Source organism: Gadus chalcogrammus, chromosome 14 (assembly GCF_026213295.1).
Source record: "Gadus chalcogrammus isolate NIFS_2021 chromosome 14, NIFS_Gcha_1.0, whole genome shotgun sequence".
Taxonomy (NCBI): Eukaryota; Metazoa; Chordata; class Actinopteri; order Gadiformes; family Gadidae; genus Gadus; species Gadus chalcogrammus.
Genome location: NC_079425.1, coordinates 8,987,409 through 9,004,146, shown reverse-complemented (window position 1 = coordinate 9,004,146; position 16,738 = coordinate 8,987,409). Strand labels below are relative to the sequence as shown.

At 41.6% G+C, this 16,738-nt stretch overlaps 1 protein-coding gene across 1 annotated transcript in view; it reads right to left on the bottom strand.

The window, feature by feature from the left end:
- LOC130403727 (tetraspanin-18-like) overlaps positions 1-11,414 on the bottom strand; it is a 15,918-nt gene extending 4,504 nt beyond the window's left edge. The window contains exons 1-2 of the mRNA XM_056608150.1: positions 11,208-11,414; positions 6,007-6,099 (exon numbers count right to left, since the gene is read on the bottom strand). Of these exons, the coding sequence (XP_056464125.1) occupies positions 6,007-6,009 (3 nt within the window). The 5' untranslated portion in view covers positions 6,010-6,099; positions 11,208-11,414. The remainder of the gene's footprint in view (positions 1-6,006; positions 6,100-11,207) is intronic.
- Positions 11,415-16,738: the final 5,324 nt, after the last annotated feature.

Genomic DNA, 16,738 nt, shown 5'->3' with positions numbered 1-16,738 from the left:
GTGATGGACATTTATTATTTATGAGATTGTAAAGACAAAAAAAAGACTAAATAAATAATTCATGTCAAAATGTTTCAATAGATACATCGTCAGTGAACATTTTAAAATAATTGTTATTTGCAGGCATTTGATGAGGCCTACAAAAAGCAATACATAGCTTGGTATTTCACCACTCACCAAGAAATTACAAAGCCTGCAGCACAAGCCCTGCAAGGCAACACATGAGGTTGGATCTGTGTGGGCGTCGTGTCATTGTGTCGGCAGGTAAGTTTGCCATGTTCCGGACGCGCTCTGCTTAAGCAAGTGAGAGTTAAACTGAAAAGGAGCACGAGCTCCTCTAACTAGGCTTCTCTGAGCCTAGTGAGACACCACGACAGCCTAAACACAAACGATAAATACAAAAAACAATAGATACGTGTGCATGTTTGTGTGGGATTGTGTGCGTGCATGTGTATCCATCCATCTATGCATCTCCATACATATGTCTGTGTTATCCCTTAACATTCTCTCACTCATCGTAGTCGAATACATAAGTACATCAAATAATAATAAGAATAAATAAAGTACAAAAAAACATCACGACGGAGTGTAAACAAAATGAGATCACCCGCGGTGCCCACACACACAGAAGGGCAGCAGAAACAGTTCTGGTGCCGTGTATGGGGCTTCTGCCAGCAGCAGCAGCAGCATTAGCAGCCGGCCCCACACAGGACAGAGAGAGCTCCACACGGACAGACCAGGACGTGTTGCACACACCAGGGCCCAGCAGGGGTGTGAACACAGCCAACTGTGCATTTACCAGTTGCTCTTCTGAGCTGTGTGCTGTGAAAGTAATGTAACCATACCGTCTATGGCAGTGTGCGCGTGTGCGTGTGTGTGTGTGCGTGTGTGTGTGTGTGTGTGGACATAATTCCATTTCATCGAATGAAATTATGAGACAAGCTTATTACAATCCTGTGACTGAAATTGCCTCACAGAGGGGCAGGGGCAGTCCACTCAAACTTCCAAGAGATGACACCCAAATAATTGCTCTTAACCACGACACAGAAATGTGGGTGTTAGAACAGGGTGGGAGTGTTTGGAAGGGAGTCTGAGAGTCGGCTGGCTGCTAGAGGAGAGGATGGAGGAACGGTGGGGCTGACGGTGTTCCACCTTGTCAACCTCCGCTCATCATTGAGGGATCATCCACCTGATCCTCCCCATCCACCCCCAGACGGCTCCGGGTGAAGCCCAATCATCTGAGCTAACCTCCTCTCATCTAGTTTGGCAACGAAAAAACTGCACCGGCTGCGAGTACAACAGACTGGTAGGACATCCACAGGCATTTTACTGTGAGCTATAAGTTACAGAGCATGTTTGGACTCCATATGGCCCAATTAGTAAGGCAATAGTTTTCTCTTATGTAATGTCATCAGCCCTGAAGACACAGTACAAGGCCTATTCTCTACAGAGGTCAAGCATATGTATCGGCCCATTCTGTCCACAGCTGTTATTGGATTTGTCTTGTTTATTTCATTATTTTCATATTTTATTGAATTACACATTTTATGTCCTTCAACACAAATAGCCAGTTATAATGTCTTTCAGGTCTTAGTCAGAAGCACACAGGAAACCCTACAGTTATATTTAGTTATATATATCAAACAAACTGATTCTACTCAAGGCTTATTATCAGATGTAATTCATACCAGTGTGGCCAGCTATGTTATAACACAAGAAATTTACGATTTATTTGACTCACCTGTCTGAGCCTCTGAGGTCCATGCTCAAATTCAGTAAAAGCATATCTATTCTCTCTCTCTCTCTCTCTCTCTCTCTCTCTCTCTCTCTCTCTCTCTCTCTCATCTCTCTCTCTCTCTCTCTCTCTCTCTCTCTCTCTCTCTCTCTCTCTCTCTCTCTCTCTCTCTCTCTCTCTCTCTCTCTCTCTCTCTCTCTCTCTTTTGATATTGAGAGAGTAACTATTTTTATAACTAAATGCGTAGGCTTATAGAATATATTCCTTACGCAATAGTTTTCACATTTTCACACAAAATACATTTTTGGTACTCCCCCAGTAGAAGTTAGAACATTTGTGATATGTCGTCAAAGTTCTGTTGAACACCTGTCAACAAAAATACAACCTTCAAAATTTGTCAGCCTGCTTGTCTTGGCATCGATATATATCACATGGAGCCTTCTCCATCGAGAGGAAAGTGGAAGAGGAAGAATTCAAAGCATTTCATCAAATCTTTGTTGCATATGTATCATTAGGGATTGGAAATGATCAAATATTGTAAGCCTATGTGAGTTTATGTTGAAGTAATAAAATAAACAAAAAAGAATTGGCAAAATGTATTGACAATCTTTTTTGCAATGGGCTTTGTGTAAAATTAATTTAAAGTTTAGATTTGATTCTTTAGCATCGTGTAGTTTTGGAATGTAAAATGTAGGACAAAGTCTGAGAAAGATACTGTGCAATCAAGTTCCCCCTCCCTCTTTACCTCCCTCTCCTCCCTCTCCTCTTCCCTTTCCTCCCGCTCCTCATCACTCTCCACCCTTCTCCATCCAATCCTCCTTCCTCTACTCCTCCCACTCCTCCTCCCACTCCTCCTCCCTCTCCTCCCACCCCAGTCCCTCCATTATGACCCTGACTACTCAGTTCCTTCCCTCCCTCCGTCAGGCTCCAGAGAGGAGGAGCAGGGTGGAGGAAGAGGAATGATCTTTTTTAAATATCATGTCAAAGGGAGACAAATCTGAGTGTTTTCTGTTACTCGTGTTGTTTGCTTGTATCCTCATCATAAATAAACAATGCACATTCGTATTTTTGCCTATAATTTCCACTTGTCAACTTCCCAGCTAATGTACAGTATTCAGACACACGCACCACACTCACACACACTGCTGAGACTCTATTCAGCTTGTAATTTCATGCATGCATCGTCCAAAAATAAGTCTGAAGGGAGCGAATGAAGTGGAGCATCGCAGGGATTAAACCTTAAATCGTCCTTCACACAAATGCAGCCCTGGCTGGGAAATAGTGGGGGTGGGGGTTGAGTGTGGGTGCAGTGAAAATCAATTAAGGATGTTTAAATTCAACCCAGCAGGTCCACACTTGATGTAAGGTGATAATATTACGGTGCATGCATGCATAGGTACCTTATAGTTCAGTGTATAAAATAAATCTGCATGAATGATGTGTGAGAAAGAGAGTGACAAAGCACAAAGTTGCTTGGTGTGCATGTGTGTGTTTGTGTGTGTATGTGTGTGTGTGTGTGTGTGTGTGTGTGTGTGTGTGTGTGTGTGTGTGTGTGTGTGGGGGGGGGGGGGCTATGAGCATGAAATGTGTGTGCAATGTGTAGAATGTGCTGAGTAGTGTGGGAGCGTGCGGATGTATGTTTGTATTTGTGTGTGTAAGAGAGATTCAATCAATGCACACACATTGACTTAAGTTTGGTCTGTCTCTAAAACATAGAGCATCTTAAAGACAAATCCTTTAATCACCTCAGAGTCTGAAGTGGGCACTGCGAAAATATAAACTCTTTAAAAGAGTTACAATAGAGTAGCAGAGACACTGCTGTTGCTGACATTCGATATTTATCAAAGCCCTACTTTACCAAAGAGCCCCATTGGATAAGACACTCTCCATTATCATTTATAAAACTCCTGGGCGATTTGGCCCAGGACAGAATCGTCAGCATATCGTGGCACTGCAACAGGAAGCCCCAATGGGGAGCGCCGGGCTGTGTAGAGCCAGTATGTCCAGAGAACACCAGTGCAGTACCAGTAAGCCACTGGTGACAGGCTGAGGATCCAAACCCATTAATCACACCTGGGCACTACAGCGAGGATGCACAGCACGGCCCCTGGAGAGGCAGTGGGACTCAGATAGGGGCTCGAGCAGTGATGAACAAGCATTGCGTGGGTTTACAGCCCCTCAGGATCTGCGGCTGCCTATTTACATCCATAATGAGAGCGCAGTGTAAACAGCACTGCCACAGGCTCCACAGCTTGAGCCAGAATAGATGTGAATGGAGCTTTTCAGGACTCAAGGTGCAGGGTTCTTCTAGTCATCCGAGGCCAACCTTTCCCCACAAAAAGGCTGAGACACAGCACTGATTAACTGTGTTTAGAACCGCCTACTTATCAGGATGGAAGAGGTCCTGATTGACATGCAAGCACAACCAACCACGGGCCGTATGCCAGGAACAGTACTTCTAGAAAAACAGACCCCTGTTTTGTTTTTGTTTTTTTAAACGTAACTTTACACAATTCCTCAAATATATATATACCGGGTACTGAATGACACATGGATGTAAGCATAAGAATTGTGCAGGAGCTACGTCTACATTTCTGTAAGTGATAACTCTAAAAGCTGATGAGAGTCATGTGTTTCTTCTCCAAGTCGCTGGCCGGCTCAACTTGCTCTGTGTATCAGCCTTTCAGGACCAGTCACATGGGGAAGTAGTGAAAACGAACAGAAGAGGCTGAGAATCTCCTCTCCATGTAATTGCAATAGACTGGAAAGTAAATACGTCCCGTGCACACGTGAATAATCTCATTACTAGTACGAAGAGCCCCACGTGTGCATGCTTTCCTCAAAAAATTGCGCTTGCTCTCTGGGAAGCTTTAAGGTTTATGTGACTAATTTACCTGAGCGACAGAACCTAACACCCACGTTCTATAACGCATAGACACCCACCCAGTCCTCAGAAGAGGGGGAGCACCCAATAGGTGAGTGCATGAACAAGGGAGATATACACATGTTGAGTCTTTCATCTGCCTCGTTCAGCGTGAACCCCCAGGGCAACAAGATCAATAATGAGGCTCAGCAACACTGATCGATGTTTGAATGATTTCTAGCTTTGCCAGGGGTCCTCCATCACCCCGTCTCACGGCTGGTGAGAAACAATCCCTGGCCTTGGATTCGTTAGATTGAGGGTCTCGATTTATTTTTATAAAGAGACAATAATAGGGCTATTTCCATCACTGGGGGGGTTTCAAAGCAATGGTGTGTACGATTTTTGGTTGAATAGTAAGACTAGGTGCATAGGGAAGGTCAAGTAACCAAACGCAAGCGATTAAAGAAAAATTACATTTTGAATATTAATATAATTTTATATAAGTAAGTACAAGCAATGTGAAATAAAACACCTGCTTAACCCCAAAAAAGTCTATCTATCCAATATGTTAGGAAGTCGGTCTCATGTTCGTATGTGAGGGACTGGAGGAACTCCTGGGATGGGAGGACTTGATGTAACCTTGCTCAAATATTTAAAGACATTTGAATAATGTACTTCATAGCTAAACGTTTGTTGTCTGATTTGGAAGCACTAGGTAACGAGTTGAAATGGAGGGGAAAGATGTCATCTTTTAGTGACTGTGGTCCTTTGTTCCAGCCGGAAGGCCTGTAATCTCTGCTGACACGATGGGCTGACGAAAGGCTCTTAAGGTCTGTTAGACCCACTGTGCAAAAGCCTTCTGAAGTGTGTGCGTGAGTGGGGTTGTGTGTGTAGGCTACATGGCAAGATGTATTCACATTTGTGAATCATTATGCAAATCGTTTTATTGTGAGCCAAAGTTTAAATTAAATCGCTGATTCATTAACACAGCACTGCTGTACTAGGAGCTTTTTGAGAATCTCAACACATAACAAGCTGGGGATAACAATCAAAATCTGTTGTGAACCTAATGCAATGTGGGTCTGTTGTGGGTCTTTTGAAACGGCTCGGCTCAGCTGAATCAGCTCAGTCTGTGTACAAAAATTATTCATGGTGTTATTATGGAGTTTGTACAGATCCCCTTGAATAGTTTGAATAAAGTCTGCATTCGCTTCCTCCACCCCGTATATATGTGGTGGAGCAGAGGTGAGAAAGGTGGAGTAACATACATTATATAAACATTAGTTATGAAACAGAGCAGTAGAAATGAATGGTAACTAATGGAGATTCCTATCAGTGAAACGTGTGAAGGAAAATGAGTGTATGGCTGGTTTCAGTTCAGGGTAGGCTTAAAGAGAGAGCAGCATACCATATGTACCTGGCAACGGCTCGTGGTTTCAAAGGGAGGTGGAGGTTTTCGTCACTGCTTTGGAGCCGTCGGTCTCGCACCGCTTTACATTAGCTGAGGAGAAAGAGAGAGGAATCAGGGTGGTTATGCTGGGTTCAGATGCTGCATCAAAGGCATGGAATGAGGTACTGGATTTTGAAATTTCGTCATTGTCTGTGGGAGGCGGAGCAAAATAGTGACACAGAATTTATTTTGCCGTTCTCGGGAAAACAAGTTCCACTTACATTTTGCCACTTTACCCGATAATTTACAAGTCCCTTTTAGCTAACTACGTTTTTTTTTAATTTGTAAGACCATACTGACAACATCAATTTTTTAGCTTTGCTTCACCACAGATGGAGCTTGAAAACTGTTTTGGATGAGGGCACCTATATCACACCGGACCGATTTAAGCTTTTATAGCATGGTCTGTTACTATAGAAACAAAATCACTAGACAGGATGCAAAATCATGGTGGTGGATATTTGTTGCGGTGATCTCTACCTCCAACCCTTTCTGCAGGAGGAAATGGCCATGTATCTGCTGATACACCCAAAAATATAACGATCGATCACACTAATTATTTGCTGTGTGCTTCACAGTGTTGCACAAGTATTTATACTTTCAAGCATTTGCCGAACACAGACCAAACAACACCATAACTGCAACCATGCTAAACAAATATAAACTATTTATTTGAGATGGAAACACAGTATACAGTGCGAAAGCGACAGAACCATAGATACAGACAGAAAGACAGAAAGACAGAAAGATGTGTAGACTGATTGACAAACATATGCCAGTTAATTGCATTTGGGGGAGGGTTAATTATGTGTCCGTTTTTTTGTTTGTTGTTGTTGTTGTTGTTGTTGTTGTTGTTGCATGTATCGTCGAGGTTGTGGACAGCTGAGCTGGGGGTAAGAGAGCTGTGTAGCAGAAGGCCTGTGAATCAGATCACTTGGGTAAAGCAGTGCTTCCCACACACACAGGAGGGCTGGAGTGGTGACTAACGTGGCAACATGTAGCCTTCGTCCAATACTCAACACCTGAACTTCTTAATAACAATCCTTTACGAGTAGGAATTTGAGAGACATTGGCGGTTGTGTCGTGTATTCTCGGTTATTCAGAGGACGTTTTGGACTTCCGATAATTCTAATGGGGCAGTTTTTTTCGCACACACGCACATTGTTGAAAAGGCTAACCAGTGATCTTTAATAAGGGATTATCCTTTTAGCAAGCATAGCCAGTGTCTAGTGTTGCGCTCTATGAATTGTGTCAGCTAACCAAGAATTGTAATTTTCAGTGGAAGCCCAGGGAGATGCAATTAGATGTGTTTTTGCGGTCAATTGACATTTAGACAAATATAAATGTTATTGCATTGCAGAACCATACAGACATATTGGCCTACAACTGACACATTGTGCAGCAATGGCAGAAGGAATTATTTAGAATGTCTGGGCAAATAATGTGTTGAAAATATTGGACTGTGTCATACAATGAGTTGGCAAACAAAACAAACAAAACATTTAGGCAGACCTTGTGTTTTATTGGCACTGCTTTTGTATAATATATATTTTATTATTGATGATTTGGCTTGCCAGAGGGAATCAAATAGCAAGATAACATTCAATTAACGTCCCGATTATACAGTATATACTGTATATATATATATATATATATATATATATATATATACATACATACACATATATATATATATTTATATTCCTAATTAGTGTTTTGGTTGCTGCCCATCAGAGCACTGCTGTGGAGAGGCTGAGCTCTTCCGAGTACAAACTAGTCACACAGTCCTTCCATCTAGAGGGCCAGGAATAGATAGGACCACACATGGAGCATGGTACTCCAGTTGTAATTGCCTATGTGTCAAATATATGTAATTCTTGCCAAAAAAAGGAGCATCTGGTTCACATTTTTGTGCAATCAACATGAAAACTGGCATCTTTTGCGCTCGGTGGCTATGGGAAACGTCTGCTGCTCATGATTGGATTGTATGTGCTAAGTGTCTCTGATTGGAACAGTGTGGTAAATAACCAGAGTGTATGCCTTAAACACAACGCAATACTACTACTGAGTCATATGGGAGTACCATTATAGTTTAGGTTTACGACTCATACACACAAACCAGAATGCACACACACACATCAGACATCACAATCACACACACAGGCACACACGCACACACACACAAACACACACGGGCAGTTATTCACAATTTTGACAAATCAAACAAATGTTTGTAACAATAATACATCAATTAAAACTTTATTTGCTATAAAATAACTGCTAGAGAAAAGAGTAACATGACTAAAGCTCAGAGCTGTGAGCAGGCCCAGCTACGGGTCTTATCTGTGGCCTCTTGGGGTGACCATCTGCTTGCTAATTCAGTTTGACTGAATTTAATCTGGTTAAGGTACAAAGAAAAACTTTGAGACAGCGCCAGGGCATTGGTATTATCTCTTCTCTTTGTGGCTTCATGGCCTGAATGACAAGGCTATCCTGCTGTAATTAAATCAACGCATGATGGCCAGTTTAACAGCATTTGTTTTATCCTTTTCTTTTTTTTTCCCGGAAGGGTCAGTACTCAATCGTATACATTTCTTACGTCAGGAAGTGGAAAATAATGCAACCATTCCGTCGATGATGCGATAAGGCGATTTCAGACAATCGAATGAACCACAATATATCATGCTATAGCGGAAGGTGAGAGACCAGAAAAGTTTCCTGACATTCAGAAAGAATGGAATAAAACGAAAGAATGTAAAGAACAGGACACAGCAAGTGACACTGTTGGGGACTTCAGGATAAAGGAACCGGCAGGACTTTGGTTGAGTGAGGCCCGTACCACTGTGACTCGTGGCTTTTGTCACCATGCGGTGATCCACAAATAGACCCACTCCCTCCTCCAAGATGCGATGGGAGCAGGGGGGAGAGACAGATGGACCAGTGCTGCACAGGATCCTCAGCCTCAACAATACATGGCTGGCCTGCATTTGAGCATTTCAAACCGACCTGGTCACACTGGTGGATGGGGTCACAAGGGTAATCAAGCCATGCCTTTGAAAAGGCGTGATTAAGGTGAAATTAAACAGCTGTAAAGAGAAAAAGAGGAGAAAATAAGAGAGCAAGATTTGGAAACTCAACCACCAAATGATGTCCCCTCCCTATCTACTTCCTCTCTCCCTCATTTTTCCGCCATTGAAAAGTGTTTCATTAACTGCTTCTGGGCTAACAGGCCCATTGGATACCTTGAACCATGAGGGAATAAAATGCCCTGGTTGGTCAGAAATGAGCCGGATGAGCTGTTTATAATCATAAATGGCTCATAGAGAGGCAGTTGCCTTCAACTCAAAAGAGATGTTTTCACTGAGCATTTTACTCACTAATACCTGAGGGAATGCTCTGCCATTTCTAACGACGGACCATCAACTCAAATATCTTGAATTTCACCTACAGTGCCTTTAAATAGAGATCAATGGCGAAAAATTACCTATTTTTTATTCCTATGTATTTGTTATACTAGGTATGATATGTTGTCCCAACATATCCATCAGTGCATAATGTTCTCTTTAGCTCTGTAACCAGCTTGAAAAAGTGATGCATCTCCTGGTTAGTTTCTCCTTATGACAATGAACGCCGGATGTGAGATCCTACGCACACTCTGGAAGAGAGGACACAAGTCCACAGGGAGCCATACAGCCTGCTGGTTATTCCAGTGAATGCACCAATGGACATTCAAGTGTGCTGTAATGTTTCCCGAAATAAGCGATACAGGTTCCCTCGCCAGGATTATGGGAAAGATCCAAGACAAAATAACCTTGTTGTGGAACATTTCCATTTAAATCTGATACAGACTGCAGTGCCCAATGAATCTGCATACAGCCACAACAGCTTACTCAGGTCAAACCCTTTATACAACTGTTCAAGGCATTGTGGATCTGGTTGGTTTATTGGTAGAGATTCTGATGAACTAATTTAATTTTCTGGATCTGGGATGCTTGTCCACGCCAGCTTTTTAAAGATAGATGAGCAGAACTGTCACCTGTAGGGGTGTCTTAAGAAGTACACATGTTCACCTTAAATGTGAGGTTGACAAAGCTGGTTCTTATACAAATTTCTTCCTACTCTTAGAGAAGTACTACTTCCATAACAAATGTCCCCTTCTTTTGTCTAGCAGTAGCCTACAAAGCTGTTCAATTAAGAAGACCTACACGGCCACTGGGCCAATCTAGAAGATTTGTCTTAGTCAAGTGTGTCTAGTGGATGAATGTGCCTTAGTCTGACAACACAAGTAGAGGGCCATTGTAGTGTTCAAATAATTGTGCATGAAAGAGAATTCATGTTTTGTTCATATTCCAGGACATAATGTATCAAATCTTCAGCTTTAAACATGTCATGAATGGCTGGTTCAACACATAGTCTTCCTCATTAAACAAATGTCCAGATGCTGAAATCATCATAGCCCTGCTGACATTATAGTTACCAACCAGTTTGGGCCCATGAGCCCATTTCCAGCTCTAAAATTGTTTAACTTTTGTGCATCTGCTTCCACACAAATAGATTTGTTTTACCCAATCAACTTCTGCATGTGATATCAATGTTATGTTGAACAGCAGCAGTACACGTGCCTGTGAAGAAATACATGAGCTCAGCCGGATATTTCCTTTTCGCAGATGACCTCCAGTAATCCCTCCGATGTACTTCTCACCTGTCATTCTCCCTGTGCTATCTCTTCTTCCCCACTGGGTGCAGATGGGTCGCCTCAACCAGGATGTTCCAATTTATTTTTCAACCCGCAATTATTTAAAGGTGTGTTGCCTAAATGTATGTGAATGGTCCGCGGAAGTACGGTCTTCACTGACCATATGTCACCTCATTGACGAATCACGAAGATTAATAAATGTAGAAGTGAAATCATGTCATAGGAATCTAAGGTGGCGTCCAGTTCATTCCAAAAAAACTCCATTCGTTGAAAACTAACGGGAAAAACGGATTGTTTTTTCCGTCAGAAAACTGATTGTTTTTCCCGTTCATGTATTTTGCCTGGATTTCCAGACGTATTTTATTAGAAAACAGTCGCGTTATTTTGTGACGAGGTGGACGTTTGAATAGTTAAATCAATGATAATCTTGCAGACAATTGACAACACACGCAGAGTAACTTACCGCAAGCAGGTCCCCGAGTGAGATGCGATTCCTTCTCCCTAAAAGGTCAAAATAGCATTCACTATATAAATTGCACTCTTAGAAACATCCCATGAATTACATCGACATGTAGGGCTACTTCTCGAACGAATGTGCAATATAATTCCACATTCGCTTGCATTTACCCTATCTCTATAAATAGATTACTCCAAAGGGAACTACACGAGCGACTAGTGCGAAGCAAGTCTAGTGCTCTCTGTGGAGGTAGACTAGAGATTCGCGTCCTAGTTGGGCGGGGGCAGTGTCGGCTGTTCCAACTACCCCCAACAAATTATTGTGCTCCTAGTCAGAATAAAACCCACTTTTATTCTACTGGTGCATCGTGTTCGTTGACCTAGACTAGCGTTATGAATACTTATCGTCTGTCTCTCTGACTGTGGTAGCTGTATCTGTCTGTCTGTCTGTCTGTCTGTCTGTCTGTCTGTCTGTCTGTCTGTCTGTCTGTCTGTCTGTCTAGCTATATATCTTTAGTAAAGCATCTATACATGTACAGTATCCATCTATAAGCATGCGTGCTCACACACACACACACACACACACACACACACACACACACACACACACACACACACACACACACACACACACACACACACACACACACACAAATAAACTGAAACAAACAAACAAACACAAACAGACACCAACAACATGGCTGTCAGTGGAGCTCTGCACTCTGGTCTCATTATGGCTGACTGGCTGACAGGGGGCTTCTCCCGCCTGCTGTCTGCAGTCTGCAGCATCTCAACTCCCTAGATAAGGTTCTCCTGGAAGCATTGATTAAGTGTCTCTCAGATACTTAACACACACAAAGTCATACAGCAATCACACGCACGTGCAAACAAAAAAGGTATGAATGCACACACACACACACACACACACACACACACACACACACACACACACACACACACACACACACACACACACACACACACACACACACACACACACACACACACACACCAACACGCGCACACAACACATACACACACACAGATGCATAGGAAGGAATCTTCCTACATGCATGCAGATGCATTAGTTATTGTTTTTCATGATTGCCTTTGCACAGCTATTTTTACTGGTTTCCTATTGGATGGTGTCGTTGATGTCTATGTATCTCACTCCTTTAACCGTTTTTTTTGCGCACACTTTCTCTGTATTACAACTCTGTCTCTCTACAGGTCGTTGCAAGCCTCTATTCCGAAACACTCAAATACAAGAGTGTGGTGGACAGCTGGTGTCCCAGCCATCGGAGAAGGGAACATCCCATTTCTTCTGTTACCAAAACATAATTCCTTCTTTTAATTACATTGACTTTCCAATACCCATAGCAAGTTTGAACAGAGAGACAGATATTGATATCTGATAAGTGAAACTCATGCCATCGTTGCAGTTCGGAAACTTGAGTCAGCTGAAGCGTCTCGAGAGTGTTCATTCCTAACTGCCCGTCTGATTGACGCATCAACACAACGGCTTGACTTCTACTTGTATTTTACATTCTGTTGTCTCACAAATGTGTTATTTTCTTATTTTTACTATTATTTCTTGTTTCTCAAAGGCGTTTTTGGAAGAAAGTTGGAGAAAGTAGAAACTGAAACGTAAAAGAAGGATAACGATAATTCCTCTGAATTTATAATCCAGTTTAGTCGTTTTTTACATTATGCAATGGTCCAGTGTGTAAAATGTAGTTGCATCTAGTGGTGAGGTTGCAGCCACATTTCAACAACCTGAATACTCCTCCCTAACCCCCTTACAACATCAGAATCAGGTATCTTTCCAATAGTCTTCACTTGTTGTAGGACACGGCTGAAGTAACAGCTTATTAACGTTCCTCTATTGCATCCATAGCGGTAAACTACATGCATAGACCTATAATTATCGCTATCTGTTATATGTATTGATCATGTGATACCAGCCAATGTTGTCTTGCAATGCAGTAAGTAAATATGAAGGGCCCATTTTAAGATAACAAAAACACGATTCTCATTTACATGGGATTAAACACTAATTAAAACCTATTTATGAAAATGATATTCCATTTCTGCCAAGTGGGCGTAGCTAGATACTACTAAATTATACACACTGCCCCTTTAAACAATTTGCAACAGTGGCAGATGCCAGTGATGATACACTCTCTGATTCAGCTGACCAGTTTGTTTAGTGTTATCTAGATGATGTCATGTTTTTTTGTTTTCCTCTTGATTTGATTGGATGCTCATTTTCCGGTCTCACCAGCTGTCAATCTCACTATCACCATGCTCCAGGAAAATGTATTACACTCGCAGCAGTCTCGCTTCAATCTTTCCATATTAATGCTGCTGATTTGAATCCCAGATGCAACTCCCTCTCTCTTATATTATGGTATGCATTCTGTACAGAGTAGCGGACCACACTTAAATGTGAATTGAGTGGGTGAGGGAGTGAGTGAGCGAATGGAAGACATCTTGAGAAAGCTTAAAACGTTTTACCTACAATCTTCTGAATAGCATCTTCAAATATTTCCCTTATAGGATTTCAGCTGTTGGGGATGCTGTGGGATATGCTCATCACTTGGTTGGCTTTGATTGATTTATTGATTGGTTGGTTGGTTGGTGCCAATGCAAAAGTGAGAATGGATGTCAACAAATACAGCACAGTGATCAATTATTGGTATTTGTGGAAATACATTTGGTATTTCTGATCACGGTATCTTTGTTATCACCCAGTGTTATCAACAAACACAAAATATGCCTGTTTCTTTGTTTTTATTGGCCATTGTGTAGGTCTTTGATGAGGACAAAGTATGTTGCAACTTTGTAAGAAAAAGCCACAATTAGAATGTGCACAAAGAATAACAAAGACCTGCCCATGTTCCAACATCAAAACATGCGTACAGTAAATCCCTGTTATATCTCTCATTTTATCACACAACTACATTGTCATAGTGGTCTCTTTCCAATCCTTGAAACTAAGATTATTGTTTAAACTCTGGCGACAGTTATTCATGTCTAGATGTCTGCCCCTACCAAGCCTTGGCCTTGATAAAGAGAGGTGCTGCAGTCCAACTGCTATAATTGAAGTGTGTGTGTGTGTGTGTGTGTGTGTGTGTGTGTGTGTGTGTGTGTGTGTGTGTGTGTGTGTGTGTGTGTGTGTGTGTGTGTTACCCCTTGTCCTCTACCATTACCTCACCCTGCCTAGTCCCCTGTCAGCGGTGATGTGCAGGCCTGTCCCTGGTGTGCATAGGACCTGATGTATTAGCCCTGACAGGCTTCTTTAGAGCCCCAGACATAAAGGACTCTGGCTGGGGAGTAGGAGACGACACTTGCATTGCCCTCCAGCAATATGCCTGGGGGATATAGAAAAAAAAAAGTTTTATCACGATAATCATGGGGATCTTTTTATACATAACTGATAAAGAGCCCAATTAGAAATAAAATACCATGAGGGTCATTCAGTATCTGATCCTGTTTATGTATGTGAAAATATCAGACTAAATCGAGTTTAGTTATTTTGAGCTTTTGAACCCTCATATTTGATCACTTTAAAGGAGCATTTCACCGGTGGAGGCATGAATATGTATTGAAATTGGGTCCTATATGTAGTCGAATAATAAAATAAATTCTAATTTGGTGCCGTCTTGACCAAGAAAAGGCAGAAAGTGACTTTTTGGCGCTTGTGGATTGAAGACAACAACTCCCACCATGCACCACGATGCACAGCTTCGCTGGCCACACCCGCTGATCTAGATCTCCGCCTATCGGACACCTCGCTGTTCCATCTACCAAGCTGATACCGCAAGGCTTCTTGAAAATCATTTCACACAACATTTCTAGTGAAGAGCATTAGTTGGTGAACTCAGTGAATTAGTCCTCGTTTGTATTTCTTTCGAAATGGTGAAATTTTGCATGGTGCCATCTTCTTTGTCAGATCCTGTACCTTCCGCCATTGTACTTTTCTGCTGGTGAAGTCCCACCCACTGGCACTGCTCTAATAGGTCTGTAGCGTCAGTGGGTCCCACCCCGTGCTTGTAGTCTTACGAGAATCCTCCCCTCTTACACTTCCTATTTACTTCTACGCAAAAATTGTCATATTGCGTAGTCTTAAACAGGAAGTGTTGGAGATCGATATGGATCTCTCCAGTCTCTCCAGAAAATAAGGTAATGATGCACGACCATTCAAAAATATGAGTGGGTTTCTAACGATACAAAGCTTAATGGAAATGGTTTCCCTTTAAGGGCATCATCATAATTAATTTAGACTTTACAACTGGGTATCAAAATAAGGATGGATATCTTGATGATGATATAGTTAAAACATAAATAAAATACAATTCTTGAATCATTCCCGAGGCATTATTCCCCCAATTATTCTGTAAAATACAAATATAAAAATCAGTTTGGTCTAGACTTAACTAGAAATTTCATGTTCCAGATTTTTTTGTTTTGTTTTGTGAGACCATCTTTACAGCCAAAAATATTTTAGCAATATTGGAAAAAGTATCATTATTGGTAACTAATAGCACCTCAAAAAAATAAGCCATCCTCACATTGTTGCTGAATAAAGTTGTGAACATCCAGTGAAACCTGCTGTGTGGTGTAGGTGGAGGAGGTGGACGCCTCAGGGTCTATTGTACACAAAAAGACAAACCAACATGTGGCCTATAGCAAGGACAAAATATTCGTACTGTACCAAGTAAATATTTAGAGGTCTCTGTGGATGTGCCGATATGTCCAGGTAGAATACATTACTACTATCATACTCCTACATATTCCATGGATCAAGGTAAAATACGGTCAAAGACTAGAAATGTTTTCTTTAGTGTCCAGGTAGAAAACACCAGGCTGGAGACCGCAGAGAATATCTCTAAAAAACATTAGAGATATTACTTTCAGTATGGACAATATCCAGCCAAATAATATCTCTCTATAAGTCAAGAGTTAAAGTTAAAAAATTACAAGTCAAACGATGCACTTCAAGGTTGCGTTATACCTCATTCAAGTCAGAAAATAACAAATCTTTGCACCAATCAAAACCCCTACATCACAGGTTCATGTGATATAAATGAATAAATGAAACAGAGAATAGCACTTTAAAATAAAGAAAAGAGGAACTCTCCTCAGTTCTCATGAACCAAAGGAAAGCGAAGACCACTTGAGGCCAGTGTGGGTGGCCTCTTTATACAGTGGTTTGTTGAGAACAGAACAGGAAGAACAGGATCAAAGGGTGAACCTGCATGAACATGAAACATGAATCATTAAAATATGTTTATGTTTAAGGGCTGCTTTTGAAATAAGCTCTCCGAAACAGCTTCATCAGCTCATGAATGAAATGGCATCTGAAAAAACAGACTTCCCTCAATAATGCTAAACAACTTCCTCTTCTAGCGGTCATTGTCCATCGTTGAGGGCAAGATTGCATTAAGCTCAATATGGCTGAAGATGATCTCATTGGTCAGGCTTTCTGACCAAATAGAATACTGATTCTATTTACATATGTTTCAAACACACACA